General features: G+C 51.3%; 1 protein-coding gene across 13 annotated transcripts in view; it reads right to left on the bottom strand.

Moving 5' to 3' along the window:
- Positions 1-287: 287 nt before the first annotated feature.
- Positions 288-15,787, bottom strand: part of MTCL1 (microtubule crosslinking factor 1) — a 132,484-nt gene continuing 116,984 nt past the window's right edge. For 10 of the 13 annotated variants that reach the window (XM_045458779.1, XM_045458780.1, XM_045458772.1 and 7 more), the window contains 3 exons: positions 14,301-14,332; positions 8,081-9,620; positions 288-1,485 (listed from right to left, as the gene is read on the bottom strand). In XM_045458779.1, coding sequence (XP_045314735.1) covers positions 1,291-1,485; positions 8,081-9,620; positions 14,301-14,332 — 1,767 coding nt within the window. In that variant the 3' untranslated portion in view covers positions 288-1,290. Of the gene's footprint in view, positions 1,486-4,230; positions 4,288-8,080; positions 9,621-14,300; positions 14,333-15,787 lie in introns of all 13 variants that reach the window. The other 3 variants (XM_045458777.1, XM_045458782.1, XM_045458784.1) reach the window with 1 other exon arrangement.

Consider the following 15,787-nt stretch of genomic DNA (forward strand, 5'->3'; position numbering starts at 1 on the left):
GAGAGGCCGGGCACCTTCCGGCTCGTGGGTAAGTTTCCTCACACCCGCCACCACATTTTCAATAAGAACGAAGGTGCCTTTCATCAACCTCAGGGCACTCTTACGGGGAACAGGGAAGATGCGGCGTATGACGCACGTGCCGTGTGTCCCCAGGGAGATGTGCTGGCCGCTGTTGCCTTTTTTACATGACCTCCCCTCCCCCTCCTTCCCCTGGCTCCGGAAAACCGTCAGCTTGAGCCCTTAGGAAGGGATGGAGGGCATGTGAAACACGAGGTCCCGGAACAGGCTGCCATCTTGTAAAGGCTTTATTTGCACTTCATCATGGTCTCACACAGACTCCGAGGCACGATCCTTTGATCCAGTTTGGTACCCTTTTCGTAGTGCTTTTCCTTAAACAAGAAAATTTGGGGCAAACACCGTATACTGCCAGTTCATCTTTAACAATAATTTAAAAATGCCACTGCCGTTGTGTCTCAATGCAAGAGGACAACGATAAAAGTACAGTACGAGGGATTCACAACGTGTTACGGTGGGACAGAGGACTCACACTTACGCGATGGTGGAGACCACACAGCAGTGTATGTACATGCACCCCAGTGCTTCGAACCCGAAGACGTGCAAGTCGAGTAGAGTATGTGGATTATACAGCGAATTCGGTAAGCCCAGCTGAGGACTCTGTACCTTTGCAAAAATGCTGACGTGTACCCCCTCCTGTAGAGAGGATATCTGTCTCGTCGACTGGCTTCATGGCTTTTTCACTACAAAAAGTTCACTGAATCACGCAGTCTGAAGCATTTCAAAAATTCTTAAAAAACAAGAACACTGACAAAACAATATTAACTTAAAACACTCGAATTCAACGTGGAAAGAAACCAAACCGAAATGTAACAGTGCAAATTTAACAGAGAGGCAGTCAGTATTGAGAGCAAGGGTGTTCAGAATCTCTTCAAATGTACACCTTTAAAACTTTTATTTTTTTAAATTTATTTATATCTCACCTAGCTTTGTTTGTTTGTTTAATATACTGTGTGTAAAAAAGATGCAGACAAAAATAGTTTTCTGAGCTATGAAAAAAATTAAGTTATTACAGGCACGTTTACGGTTTCGTTCTAGAAACATCTCAGGTTCACAGGTTGGACATTCAGCAGCTGTGTGCGTTTTAAGAAACATTCTTTGACCTTGGGAAAGCTGGATCTCTCCTTGTGGGCGGAGCTTGGTTGATGACGCCGGTGTGGTTACGCAAATCGCGGGGAATCGGTCCCCGATGACCCATGCAAACTGGCGCTCTTGTCACAGGTGTGTCTTCTCCCCGGGCGGCTCCTCTTCTCCGAGCTCCTCCAAGGAGGCTGGGTCTCCGGGTGACTGAGCCGCTGAGGCAGTGGGGGAATGTGAGGCCCAACGGGACGGAGGGCGACGGTTTGCTGGTCTCTCGGGCCTGGAGAAGCAGGCTTCTAGGGATGGAGCTAGTGCGGAACAAGGTAGTTCCTTCAAAGCCGAGAAAGAAAAAGACACCGTTACTCAGGCTGACAACGCCTTGCTGGGACGACTCTCCCCACACACTTCTCAACAGGCTCGGGTTAAATGCAACGGACCGGGGGTAACTTCAAAATGTTCTAGTGTGCCGGGAGAGAATAACTTTAAATGGCAAGTGACAAGTTCAACACGGATGATCAATGACACGGTAATGGGCGCATACCAAATTATGATCAAAATATGGCGACGCCATGAGATGGGTATGTTTACGCAGCATCTTCAGAATTGGGCTGGAGCCTCTGGATGGTGGGGAAAGCCACAGGCCACCTGGTCATAGCCTGACCCAGCTGACCCCACCCTTTTGGACCCCCCCCCCCCCCCCCCACCGAATGATCTATTAGCCACAGTGACCTGGCCCTAAGAGGCCAGCCTCCCTGTGCTTTGGTCTGTTGGAGGCCCATGAAGAGACAGATGATTTATCCAGCTATGTTAACAACGAGACTCACCTCGACGTGAACTCTGCTAGTGTTTATTCCCAATAGACTGGCAGTGGGTTCAACAAACCCCCATGGAAAAAAAGGCTGCGGGCAGAAATTTTAACTTCGGTCTGGTTTTCTCTAATGGCTGTTCCTTGCGGCAGCACTTAAAAAAGTGGCAGCAGGGCGTGCTTGTGCTTCTGTCACAGGCATCCTATGCCCTCGGAGAACAGTTCCCACAGGACACGCCCAACCATGGTGCGAACCCCCTATACCACTTCTTCTCCAGGACTGCTCTTCCTTTTCCGGTGTTAACGGACGTGGAGCTACTTGTCCCCAGTCTGCAGGACAGGAGACATGGGTGCCCAAACTTGGAACATGCTGGCGCACGGAAAGGCGGTGGCGGTGTGCAGAGACAGTGAGTCCCACAGGGCGGAACCCGTCCGCCCCCGTGACACTCACACAAGAAAAAGCTGAGATGGCAAACCACTGCGATGAAGAATGACAGAGAACACAGACTCTCAGAGCCGGTCAGGAAAGGCGTCGGAGGGGTGACAGAGATGCGACAAGCAAGGGCAGAGGCCAGGATGAGGAAGGTTAATCCGTGGAGCAGGGGAGTGACAGTGGGGAAGAGACTGGTGGGCAATGTGAATGGGCGACGTGAGGAGGAGGGGGAGCACCGGCCTGGTGCTCCTGCAAGAGCGATGGAGTGAGGTGGTCCCTGCCTCCCTGTGGGCTCTGCAGAAAATGGCGTTAACCTTGGCGACTACTCCTAGACGTTTCCTGCCTCTTTGTGACCGCGAGTGTTATAGGACAGGATGGGGAAGCCTTGATTAACAAAGCACTGTGCTGATGGGAGCCATGACAACCAGAAAGACCTCGCCCACGAAACGGCCTGAAATAGCTGAAATGCAAACTAGGCAGGGTGAGCTGTCCTCACCTCACCTCAGCCTTGTGCATGGGGGTGGGGTGGGGGGATGCATGGCTTGGGAGATCTGCCACTGATTTGTCTTTTGGTGTCTCTGCTCCCCACATTGTAAGAGTTGTGTGTGGGAGTGTGTGTTGCGTACTGTTTGCACTGTGTGTGTTGTTTAGCGTCTAAGTGTATTGGGTATGTATGCTGTATGTGCGGCATCGTGTTGTGTAGGCCTGTTGTGTTGTACTGCTGTATATGCGTGCACATTGTGTATGTGTGTGTGTTGTACGTGTATGGACGTATGCTGTGTATATGTGTGTCGTGTGGCATCTTGTATACAGGAGCGTCGTGTGCCGTGTATGGGTAGGAGTGTGTTGGGTGTGTTACACGTGGGGGCAGCGTTGGGTGTGTTACACGTGTTGAATCCTGGTGTGGCTGCTGCTATAGGGTTCTTCCAACACCCCTGCAGCCTGGAGGGCTTTTTATTAGACGGCGTGACACGACTTTTTCACTAGCATCTGGTTGCAAGCCCCTACAGGAAGAAACGTGTGACCATGAGTTCAGGGGAATGAACTTTGTCTTTTGTAACACGCCAGCACATGCAAGCAAACGATCCTGTCCTTCTCAGGGAGGCCCCTGCAACGGGCGATGTGACCTTTTATCTTTGGAGCATGCTTTTAGTCTTTGAGGGGGCCAGCTGCACTTTTGGATTTAGCAGTCCGAGCACTCGAGTGGCCCTGAAGGCAACTCTGTGAGACTGTTCTTTGGAGCAAGCGATGGCTTTGTTGTTGAGTCATCCGACAAATATTAATTGAGCGCTTGCTATGTCACCTACGGTGACCACCTGGAAGGACAAGATACGTTTGGATTTATTCCTTCTGAGGTGGTTGTAGAAAAACAGGGAAACGCCTCATCGCGTTATGGTCACCCCTCGTTTTGGCATCTGGTGGTATATGTGTTCCTGCAAAATACCAGCGAGCAGATGCAGGCCGAGTGGGAAAATACGTGGCTCACAGACCCCCGCAGGCTAGGCCTCTGTGACGGAGACAGTGCCCTCTCCAGCCAGGATCCCTGTACCCCTGGAAGCATACTGGCTGCAAACTGCACAGGACAGCGGAAATCTCAGCAGCACCCCTGTAACCGTCCTGCACAGTGAGCAGTCGGCACTCCGTGAGCAAAAGGGAAGGTCTACGCCTGCCAGTCTGTCCCTGAAGATGAGCGCCAGGCTGGCGCAGGCGGTGGGCTCTACGGACAGGGAAGATCTACCTGGCGTGATCTGGCCTTGCTTCTGAGTGTCAGATACCAACCCCGAGTTACACAAGTGACCTTTCCAGACGGTGTGCAGCGAAGGTAGAAAGCACTTACGGCGTGAGGCAGGCAGGGCTAGAGTCCCCAGGGGGCAGTTAGTAAGACAGTTTGGTTCTGGACGGAACAGACAGAGAAAAGAAAAGAAAAGGAAGTAGGTTGGAAAGTATTTTTAAAAAAAAGAAGAACAGCAAAGGTTTCAAGTCAACAAGCCCAGTGGCAGTTCCAGGGACGGCTACGAGGAGACACGGGAGGGCTGCGGAAGCGGACAGGTGCACGCCCGGTTACGCACGTCTCTCTCTGCGTGGGTCTAGTCGGTCCAGAGCGCAGAGGGACCCTCACCATGGGACAGCAACAGACCTCTCCCTCCTTTCTGCTCTTCCCTGATTTGCCCTTCAGCACTTCAGACACCCGTCGGTGTGCCGAGAGAGAGAAATCACACGACTGCTGTATTTGAAACAGAGCATTAACGGCTGTTTGTTTTAGTCACAATGATCACGTGACCACTGCTCACACTGAAGATTTCCTCTGGTATGTTCCACTAGACACGGGAGGGAAGAACAGCACTGCATTTCCAGATTATTCTTTTCCTTCACAGAGAATGCTTCTCTGCAAGGTAGAACTGGAGCCATGGCTTCAAGGGAAAGAGAGGACAAATAGAGGTGCCTGGGTGGCCCAGTCGGTTGGGCGTCCGACTTCGGCTCAGGTCATGATCTAACAGCTCTAACGTCAGACTCTGTGCTGACAGCTTAAAGCCTGGAGCCTGCTTTGGATTCTGCGTCTCCCTCTCTCTTTGCCCCTCCCCTGCTCACGCTCTGTCTGTCTCTCCTTCTCTCCCAAAAGATAAATCAACATTAAAAAAACTGTTTAAAAAATCAATAAAAAAAAAGAGGGAAAACGGAGACATGGGGTGGAAGCAAGAAAAGACAGGGAGATTTCCCATCATGCCTCCGGCCGGGGATGCCCACATCCTCCCCGTCCCTTGTGCAGGCGTCTGAGAGAACATTCAGGGAAGGGTCCACAGAGCGGGGCGCTCAGGGCAGGCTGGCAATCAGCATTAGTCCTGGTGATTTGGAAATGAACGCCCGGAACTACTTACTACATAAAGGGGTTTCCAATGGGCCGAATACAGTAAGTCAATTCAGACAAGGACTAATTCCACTGGAATCTAGAACACGCAAAATTCCAACCGAAAAGGGAAAAGAGCCTGCAAACATTTAATCTCTGCCAGTGAGTGTTCCCCACAGGTTCCGAATCCCCGAAAATGTGCTGGGCTCCCTACCAATTGGCCAATCACCTGTTTGCAGCAAGTTCAGCCAGGGAGAAGAAAATCTAAATGGGAACTTTAGACACGACCAGAGGGGCAAGGGGCGGGCATAGCTCTGTGCTGATAAAACCATTTTCATGCCTTAGAACTGTGATTTACCCATGAAGCAGTTGTCCTTCTATTATCATACACGGCTTGGAGCATTCACTGCAACTCAGAGCCCTTTTTGGTTCTTAAAAATTAATTTCTAGTTACTAATATTACTGGGCACTGCAGACATATCCAGTTAATACTCTGGGACAGAGCCTAATTTCAACTGATTCCTCCAGAGCCCTAAGAAGGTAGGACATTCCCACAAATAAACTCTCTGCAGTAGTGAGTCAGAGTCACTTACCTGAGGGCCCTGGAGGGATGGGGGTTAACAGAAGCCCAAAGCAGACACAATTTGTCACCCAAGAACACTCAACCATGGTATTTGTTCTTGTCAATACTATCAACTATCAATACAACAACTATCACAGAGCCTCCTATGTTTGAAACATGGCCGATATGCTAGCAATATTGAGTTGAATGAACGACATTGCCATTTCTGTAGGTCGCTGGCAATTTGACATGGTTTGACCTACCTCAGATTTAAACTCTGCGTTCTGGGTTGAATACTCCTTGGTGGGTTAGACTGGGAACCATCCTTCTCCCCCAGAGGGAAGTGGGGGGCTGTAAGTGATACAGGAGATACACCTGCCCCTTCTCCTCGCCTGGGAAGCCAGGGCTGCCTGGGCTGTGGCAGCAGAGCAGTGGGGTAGCCCAGGGAGCGTATTTCTCTCCCCTCGGACCCATGCCGTCTGCAGGGGCTGCCTTGCTTGGAGAATGGGTATGGGTATCTGGATTCCACGCCATGGAGTCCGTCCATCCGGGCTGGTGGTGAGTGAGCCTCACCCTCAAGTCTACACGTGGGCTCACTGGCCGAACAGTGTCTCACTGAGGGTGGAGAGCACGTGCTTCCTCACGGCATGAGGCTGGCACCCTCACCCTTCCAGTCCCAACATCACCGTCAGGTTTTGTTTTGTTTTGCTCATTCTTGAAGTGGAAACGAGGATTGTTTTTTTTTAACGTGGTTTGGTATGGACATACTATATGTGGACACGCATCGGAACCAAATTCAGGGGTGCCTGGGTGGCTCAGTAAGTGTCTGACTCTTGATTTTGGCTCAGGTCATGATCTCACAATTCAGGAGTTTGAGCCCCACATCGGGCTCTGCGCTGAGCGTGAAGCCTGCTTGGGATTCTCTCTCCCTCCGCCCCTCTCCCGCCGTCTCTCCCTACACACTTTGTCTCTCAAAATAAATAAAATAAACGTAAGTAAAAAAGAACAAAACTCAGGGGCATCTGGGTGGCTCAGTCGGATAAGTATTCAGCTTCAGCTCAGGTCATGATCTCGTGGTTTGTGGGTTCAAGCCCTGCGTCGGGCTCTGTGCCGACAGCGGAGTCTGGAGCCTACTTTGGATTCTGTGTCTCCCCCTCTCTCTGCCCCTCCCCTGCTTGTGCTCTGTCTCTGTCTCTCTCAAAAATAAATAAACATTAAAAAAATGTTTTAAAAAAGAACAAAATTTGGGGCGCCTGGGTGGCGCAGTCGGTTAAGCGTCCGACTTCAGCCAGGTCACGATCTCGCGGTCCGTGAGTTTGAGCCCCGCGTCGGGCTCTGGGCTGATGGCTCAGAGCCTGGAGCCTGTTTCCGATTCTGTGTCTCCCTCTCTCTCTGCCCCTCCCCCGTTCATGCTCTGTCTCTCTCTGTCCCAAAAATAAATAAACGTTGAAAAAAAAAAAATTAAAAAAAAAAAAAAAGAACAAAATTCAAGGTCGACTGATTGGTGAGTGTTAAGGGAGATGTAATAATAATCGCGTAATAGTAACAGCTGACAATATGTGTGGTCATATATAACATGATGATAATAAGTGAGGCAAAGGGGAATAGTAACAATCACATTGTCTGAAGACAGGATTTTGATCATATCTGTCTGTCTCACCTGGTTACTGCTAGGGAGATTCATGGTTGCAGAGGGTACGGAATTTGGGGGGGCACAGAGGACTGCTATTCTGTACTGAAGCCAGCACTGGAACCCAGACATTCTCATACGTTCCTGCTGAAGGACGTTCTAGCATCCACGCCACCACACCCTCTCTGGCACACCTCTTGTGTTACCGTGGCTAAAGATCTGGATGGAGCACACACTTTACACACACACATTTCTAGGACACAAATTCACAGAGAAAGAGGGAGAATTATAACCCCCCTGCTCCACCCTGTGAAAAGCCCAGATGGACAGATGAGCATCCATCACTTAGACCAGGCGAGAGAATCTGAATCAAACCCTGAGCTATGTCTTTAAGAGAAGTTCATTTTACTGTCCTCAGAAGATCGCTGAGGACAATAATACGAACTTTTCTTTAGAAGGGGCTCAGGGCCTGTGTTTCTGCCTATTCCAGTGTCCCATAAACTCTGCATCTTGCGAGCTCACAAGAGCCTGTTATGGACAAAGATTCTTGAAGTCAGATGACCTAGCACAATCCCCGGGTTACATGTGTTTTCCTGACATTTAAACAGAAGAGCTACTAGGGTGAGGGTTGGAATACTCAGCCTCATTACCTCGATGGACCCTGGTTCAGCTTTGACCGTGTCTCCCATGTGGCTGTCACTGTTAAGACCTGGGGGCCCGTGGGGGGCCTGTCTCCTCTCCTCCTTTAAGGCATGCTCCAACAGCTTCTTGTGGAGGATCCGGGCTACGTTCTCGGTGAGTGTGTAGCCAGGGGGAGCGGATAAGTCCTGCCTCAAGGGCGTGCCCTCTCCCCCGTCCTCCCTCCACGTCTCTGAGCCAGCCCCGATGGGGCTCGGGGACCGTCCCCGGGAATCGGGGCCGGTGTCCTGGCCTGGGCCCAGCTCTGGCCGAGGTTCTGCTGAGCGAGACCGACTGCCGGCCCGCGTCCCCTTCTGGAAGGGGTCCTGCACCACGGGGCTGTGGTCGATGATGTTGAAGAGGCTGGAGAGGCCATCGTTGATGGCGGTGTGCACGGGGCTCTCCCTTGTGGTGGTGGAGCGGGCCCAGGCTGACCCGCTGCACCCTTTCTGGGCCAGCCCCAGGGAGGTCCTGCTATTTGGCTGCTCAGCTTTGGGGAGGGGCTTCCTCTGCAGCTTGGGAGACCCGTACTTGGGGGAACAGCATGTGCGTTCGAACTTGGCCTGCACCTTCTCGATGGCGGGGGCCACCTGCCTGCTCCTAAGGGCGCGGGAAGGAGACGACGCGGGCGTGGCACCACCCCCCGCCTTTGGCGTGAGACACTTGTGGGGGCTGCTGGTGATGGCGCTGCCACGCAGGGCTTCGGTCTGCAGGCCGATGTTGATGGTCTGGACGGTCTGTGTCCCTGTCGTCCGGGACCCGTTGGTCTGGCAGGCCATGTCCTTGAGAGGAGGCTTGGGAGGACCAGAGCATATGGCGTTCCTGACGGAGAAGGCCACCTCCTTCATGTCATCACTCATGTTCTTGGACATCTGTAGGCCGTGCAGGGGGGACGCAAAACCCAGGGGGGCGCAGAGGGCACTCTCGAGGGGGCGCAGCCCTCCCTCCACGTAGTCTCGGGGGTGTCTGGAGGGGGCGCAAGGCCACCTGCTAAGCACATGTTCTGAGGGGCCCCCCTTTGAGTCTCCAGTGCCCCCCCTGGCTCTGCTTGTGGGAAACGGGCACTCGGGCTCCGAGTGGCCCTTGCCCTCGCCGCCTGCCACCGCGATGCTGTCCATCCTCCGGACCGCGGGTGGGCTATGCAGCACCCGCAGCCCGGCCTGCTCGGTGCACACGTGGCTCCTCAGAGGCTGCTTCCGGCAGTGCTCGGGGCTGGTCATGGTGTCCGTGGTCATGGTGACGCTTGTGGTGAGGTACCAGGAGGAGTCGGGGAAAGACTCGGCGCCGGCCTCGTCCCCTGCCCGCCCCCCCTCGGTCCTGTCTGCCCAGGGCTCCGGGGGCCTCTCGTCCCAGCTCTTGCTGTTGAACTCCTCGATGTACTTCAGGTCGTCAGGAGACAGGGGCGGGGTGACGTCCTCCTTGCTGCCAGCAGCCGGCAGGCCCTTCTCCGGCAGGAAGGGAGAGACGTCCATCAGACGCTGGAATTCGGACATGGAGGACACGGACACAGCCCTGGGAAAAGGGGGAGAGAAGAGGGCATCAGCTGACCCGCCACCCCCTGGCCCCGCGCGACAGGCGACCACACGCGCGTCCTGTCCACCAGACAGGTGCCTGTTGTGCGTCAGTCTCCAGCACCGAACGACTGGGACACCTTCTAGCTGCTCTCCTGAGCTGCCCCCTGCGGATGTTTAACGGACTCTTCGTGGCTCTGGAGTTGTTCCGGAAGCCTTGTGTTAGTCAGAATTTAATACAGGCGACCCTCAAATACTATGGGAACAAGTGGGAGGCTGGGCTCCAGGGAAGTCAGAGCTAAGCTCCAAACCCACTTTGGAATGGTTTCATTTTGGCCTGTGGATGCTCCACAGGAAGAGGGAAACCTGGCTGATGAGTGCCTTCAATTCCTAACCTACCAGGAGTTTCCAGAATTCTAGGCATTGTGGCAGGTGCTCGTGGTAGGACAGGAACACAGCCCCGTCCTGATCCCACACCAGCTAATGGCATACGGGCAGGGGGTGGACACCACAACATCAGAGCTATAATCCCAAGTCCTGCTCACCCACCGGCCTCATCCTCTACTGGATGTGCTTCTCGGGAAGCACGGGGGACCCTGCAACGACACGGAGGTTAGGGGATCCGGCCCTCACGCAGTCAACATCCCACATATAACTTTGGACTTTCCCCAAACCTAAGTACTGATAGCCTACTGTCGAACGGAAGCCTTCTCGGTAAACAGTCGATTAACACATATTTTGTGTATGTATTAAAGGCTGTATTCTTATAATAAAGGAAACTAGAGAAGGGAAGATGGTATTAAGAAAACCATGAGGGGGCGCCTGGGTGGCTCAGTCGGTTAAGCGTCTGACTTCAGCTCAGGTCACGATCTCGCCATCTGTGAGTTCAAGCCCGCATCGGGCTCTGTGCTGGCAGCTCGGAGCCTGGAGCTTCAGATTCTGTGTTTCCCTCTCTCTGCCCCACCCCCGCTCACGCCTCTGTCTCTTTCTCTTTCTCTCAAAAGTAAATAAACTTAAAAAAAAGAAAAGAAAACCATGAGGAAGAGAAAATACATTTACAGTAGTATACTATCTTTACTGGAAAAAATCCACAACTAAATGGAGCCGTGTAGTTCCATCCGTGTTGTTCAAGGCTCAACTGTACCAAGCGTAATCTGCAGAGGCCAAACGGAAGATGTGGAAGGAAGCAGGGAAGTGGAAGGTGGGATAGATGTGCACATAATTTGCAAATACCGCTTCAAACAGAAATCCCATCTGGTCCTGTCCAAATCCACCAACAGGGTTCAGTTGTCCCTTCCCTGTCTGCTCCCTCCGTTAGGGCCAAGTCCACTTTTTGTTCTTGCTCCCTCCTGTATTCCTGGACAAGAGGAAGACTCCCTCAGACACACAGACACACGCCAGGAGGGTAAAGACAGGTGAGTTAAAGGAACAGCCAGTTTGGGATAAGTGCGGCCTGATCGATGTGGATTTGGATGTAGATGCCTCAATATATCAGCGCTTTAATTCTGTATATTTCTATTCGGTATGAATTTACCGACCGCCACCTGTATGCCCGGGCAGGCCCTGTATGAGGTGCTGGGGATTCCAAAATGCTAAGACAGGAGGTTGCTAGAGTGCTCAGGCAGCTTGTCAACACCCCCCAGGGCAAAGAAGTGGTGGCCAGGAAGGAGGCTTGGGACTGGCTGTGCCTGCCAGCTCAGGCCTGGACCCCCTGGTCGGAAATCCCTCCTGATGGGGTAGAGGGGAGGGAAGAAGTCTGCAGACTCACTGCCTCTGCAGCTAGACCACTTTCTCATGGGACATACTCCTATCTGCACACCACGAACGGAAGTTTAAATCCCTGGGGTTCTAGACCAGCACAAGTGCTGCCCAACGGGTCCCAGGTGGAGAGTACGTGGGCCACCCCACTGCAAAATCCATGCATGATGGGGAGGCCAGAGTTGGGGTCTATGTACCACAAGGACTGGCCCACAGAACATGTAAAGCTCTGGGTGGCTTTGCCCTCACCCTGGGGTCACACGCTCTTGGGGTCGCCACCCTGGGGTAAAAGAGCAGGCTACAAATGATAGCAGTAGGTCTTCTACCTTGTTATTTCTCACTAGCCACAAAAGTGGGTGGTATTTTTTGTGTGTGTGAGAAATAATCTATAAACTCTCCCATGGCCCTGTGAATAACAGAAAGCTGGCTATAACTAGCATTGAAACTAAAAAGAAACAAGAGGGGATGGGTTGATTTATCACTAGGGGTATTAAGCTTTCCGGTAAGTGTGACTTCCCTCTTCTTGCCTCCGGTCAAGTCAAGGAGCTGCTGAATTAATAATGAGCTTTAGAACGCTTCTCACTGCCGGCCGGAAGTACTCTATAGGCACTGAGACCCCAATCCTTTCTGCGTTTCTCGGACACGGCTTGTCTAGCCCCCAATTTCTGCCCATAAAGGAACTACTCTCAGAGTTAAGTCAGTGGCATCTGTGTGGGGACTTTTTGCCTCAAGGGTTTGGATGGATATCGTGGAACAGAGGTGATGTGGCTGGAGAAAGGGGCCGCACCAGCCTCAGCAGGGGGCAAGGTGAAACAGATATAAAACGAGAACACATCTGGAATACACGCCAGTGTGTGAAGGCACACAGAACAAAGTATGGAGGGAAGACACGAAACCGCTAGAAGCAAGAGGGAAAAGGGGAGGATGGGGAGGACACATGGGCTTTCTTACCTCGGACATTTTGATGTGTAAGTTTTAATAATATCTCTGGTGTTGTGCTATTTAAGTTTTAATTTAAGGTTAACTTTTTCAAGTATGCATGACTTTTGAAATTAACAACAGCGGGGCGCCTGGGTGGCGCAGTCGGTTAAGCGTCCGACTTCAGCCAGGTCACGATCTCGCGGTCCGTGAGTTCGAGCCCCGCGTCGGGCTCTGGGCTGATGGCTCGGAGCCTGGAGCCTGTTTCCGATTCTGTGTCTCCCTCTCTCTCTGCCCCTCCCCCGTTCATGCTCTGTCTCTCTCTGTCCCAAAAATAAAAATAAACGTTGAAAAAAAAAAAAAAGAAATTAACAACAGCAATTAAGCTAAAAAAATAAGAGGGGAGCCTGGCTGGCTCAGTAGGAAGAGCATGCGACTCTTGATCTCGGGGTCACGAGTTCAAGCCCCCTGCTGGGTGTAGAGATGACTAAAAAAAAAATAAAGTTTTAGGGACACCTATGTGGCTCAGTCGGTTAAGCATCTGACTTCAGCTCGGGTCACGATCTCACGGTCTGTGAGTTCAAGCCCTGTGTCGGGCTCTGTGCTGACAGCTCGGAGCCTGGAGCCTGCTTGGGATTCCGTGTCTCCTTCTCTCTCTGCGCCCCGTCCCTACCCCCCCCCACATGCTCTCTCCCTCTCTGAAAAATGAATAAACCTTAAAAATTTTTTTAAAAAAACACTTAAAAAATAAGATAAAATCTAAGAGCTCCTGGGCAGGGAGGAGCTCTGTGAAGGTAGCTGAACTCTGTTGACTCTTAAGTCTGTGCCAGGCATTGCTTTCCGTGTAGTAACACATTTAAGCTGTAAAGAAATTGAAACACCTCCTGTTTACAGATGAGGAAACTGAGGCACAAGGCAGTTACCTAACGCACCCCAGGGCACAGAGCCAGTGAGAGGCAGGAGTGCATGTGAAACCAGGCTCTCACTCTCAAATGTGGCCCTGGACTGTCCGAGAATGGCCGGATGAGACAGAGCCTGAAGGACAGAAAGGCACCTCCGCGGTTTTGGATGGTTTGGGATAAACTGATACAGGGCAAAATGCGAAGGAGGCAGTAATTCATGGACTCGAAGTTTACAGGAAAATCAGGGATGAGGATATCTGGAAACTGCGAACTGCCCTGGGGAGAAGTTTCCTGTGGTGGAAATAGCATGTATTCATCTATAAAGAAAAAGCGTGTGTGTGGGGCTGGGGGCGGGGGCTGTGTACGGGAAATCTTTGTACTTTCCGCACAGTTGTGTATTTTAAATGTTTAAAAATAAACAAATTTTGCTTGGATGTGTTGTTTCAGATACATCCTATCACCTGTATGACCTAAAATATATCATAACTAACGTCACCAACATCACTTACTTTGTATTTACTTCAAAGTTCACTGTTGGGAAATCTCTTTTTTCTTTTTTTAAGTAGGCTCCACCCCCAGCAAAGAGCCCAATAATGAGGGGCTTGAACTCATGACCCTGAGATCAAGACCTGAGCTGAGATCAAGTGTCGGACACTTAACCAACTGAGCCACCCAGGCGCCCCAACGGCCAGGAAGTATCTTAATAAATCCTCCTGGGAGAGCTTTAAATGCACGGTATATAAAATATCTCACAGCACATCAAGAGGGAGTCTTTACAGACTAAATGAGAAGAGAGGGGTTTCTGTGGACTTTTCCGAACCCACTGAACATTCCTTTCCATACACAACGCACACCTGTAACCGTTCTCACCATGACACTAACGCCCACACAAGTACAGCATGTCTCTGGCTTTTCCGTGGTGAATGATAGAAAAGAACCATATTGATGAAATCAATAATAATAAAGCCACTACTTGTTCGGAAGTCTTACTTTAAGTCATTTTGAAGACCGTGTTATCACGACTGCAGTGACAAGAGAGAGTTTTAAGACCAAGAGGTTTTCATTCCAGTAGCCCAACTACTGTTTTCATCAAGCTTACTTACCTTTGAAGATTTCCCTTGTGATTTTCTTCTTCCTATAAAGAAGAAATAAGGTCGTCTGAATCAGTTAATACTGGCTGCCTAGGCACCTTCGATGTGCTAAATTTCGGTCAGGAGAGCTACTGCCCCCTAGCCCTTCGAGGTACGACAATAAAACCAGAACCCACAGGGTGATGAGGGATTGGAGCTCCTGCAGTTCAGGGAGGAGCCCGTGTGTGTGAGAAAAACTGGCTTTAAACTTCACCGTGAAGGAAGTGGCTCTTCCGCGCTTCCTCAAAGGACTTCTAACTACGTAAATTTCAAAGCTGGCTTTTGTAATGACCTGAATACATCTGAATGTGTGGTGTGTGTGTGTGTGTGAGAGAGAGAGAGAGAGAGAGAGAGAGAGAGAGAGAGAGAGGAGGAGGTGGGCGAAGGGAAGATCGGGCCCCAAGAGAGGAAGTTAGGAGACTGATGTCCCTTGGGCTAAGCCTCACTGTAGAAGTTGATGCAACCTCCTTAGGCGTGAGCACTTTCTTGATTGTGAGCGTGGCCATTCGGAATGAGAGGTGAACTTACAACAACTCCCACTTTGTACCCATCAATGTGGGGCCGCGGTCACTCTGGAGCTGGGACAGGGCAGACTCCCGACCCTGGTCTGCTTTCTCTCTGCTGTGTGGCTGCACTGTGGGGGTTGCTGATAGATCAAACAGGGTGGCATATTGGTGATGTCATGCCACCTGGCTACATACCGCTGAGAAGGTACTTGACCTCACAGACACCTGACTCAAGTGTAACTGACCCACATTTCAACACTACTTGACGAGAACTCTTTGAAGTCTGTTAAGTGTTTGGGACAGGTTCAATGACAGGTACAGCAACTCTTAAACTGACCCACGCGTACTAATTCCTAAAATGAAACCCGGTTTTAAAACCTAGGTTTTGAAAAGGGGTAACCAGAAAAACCTGATGCTGCACCAGGGAAATTTCAGCCCAGTGCTTACCTCATAGATTTGCTGATCTAATTGACGCATGGCTTCTAAGTGTTGGATTTTTCTTCCCCTTTGCACAGAGCAAGAATTTATAGTATGTCATTGTTTAGTGATACTCACTAGTTCCCAATGTGAGTGCTTTCTTTAGAACAGATTTTACTGTTACCAGCAAGTTTAGAATCAGAAGGCTGCTATGATTTAAAGAGAGGCTGAAGACCTTAGTTCCCAGATTGAACTGTCTCCTCCTGTGTTTCACTGGACCTGCTCACGTGGGACACCTTTCATTCACAGAGGACACAGTCCTGCACATTCAAACCCGAGACGCGGTGGCAGAGTGCACGTGACCACAGCACATGCTAGGAGCCTGGGGTCAGGATCACCAAGCCAAGCTCTCGGTATTGTGAACGTTTCCTGTGTACTCAACCCAGAGGCTGTGATGTGCAAAGCCCTGGAGCCTGCAGACCCCACGGCCAGGTTTCCTGACAACCCCGGGGTCCTGCAGCAGTTAACCGGACCCCA

This window comes from Leopardus geoffroyi, chromosome D3 (genome assembly GCF_018350155.1).
Source record: "Leopardus geoffroyi isolate Oge1 chromosome D3, O.geoffroyi_Oge1_pat1.0, whole genome shotgun sequence".
NCBI classification, from domain to species: domain Eukaryota; kingdom Metazoa; phylum Chordata; class Mammalia; order Carnivora; family Felidae; genus Leopardus; species Leopardus geoffroyi.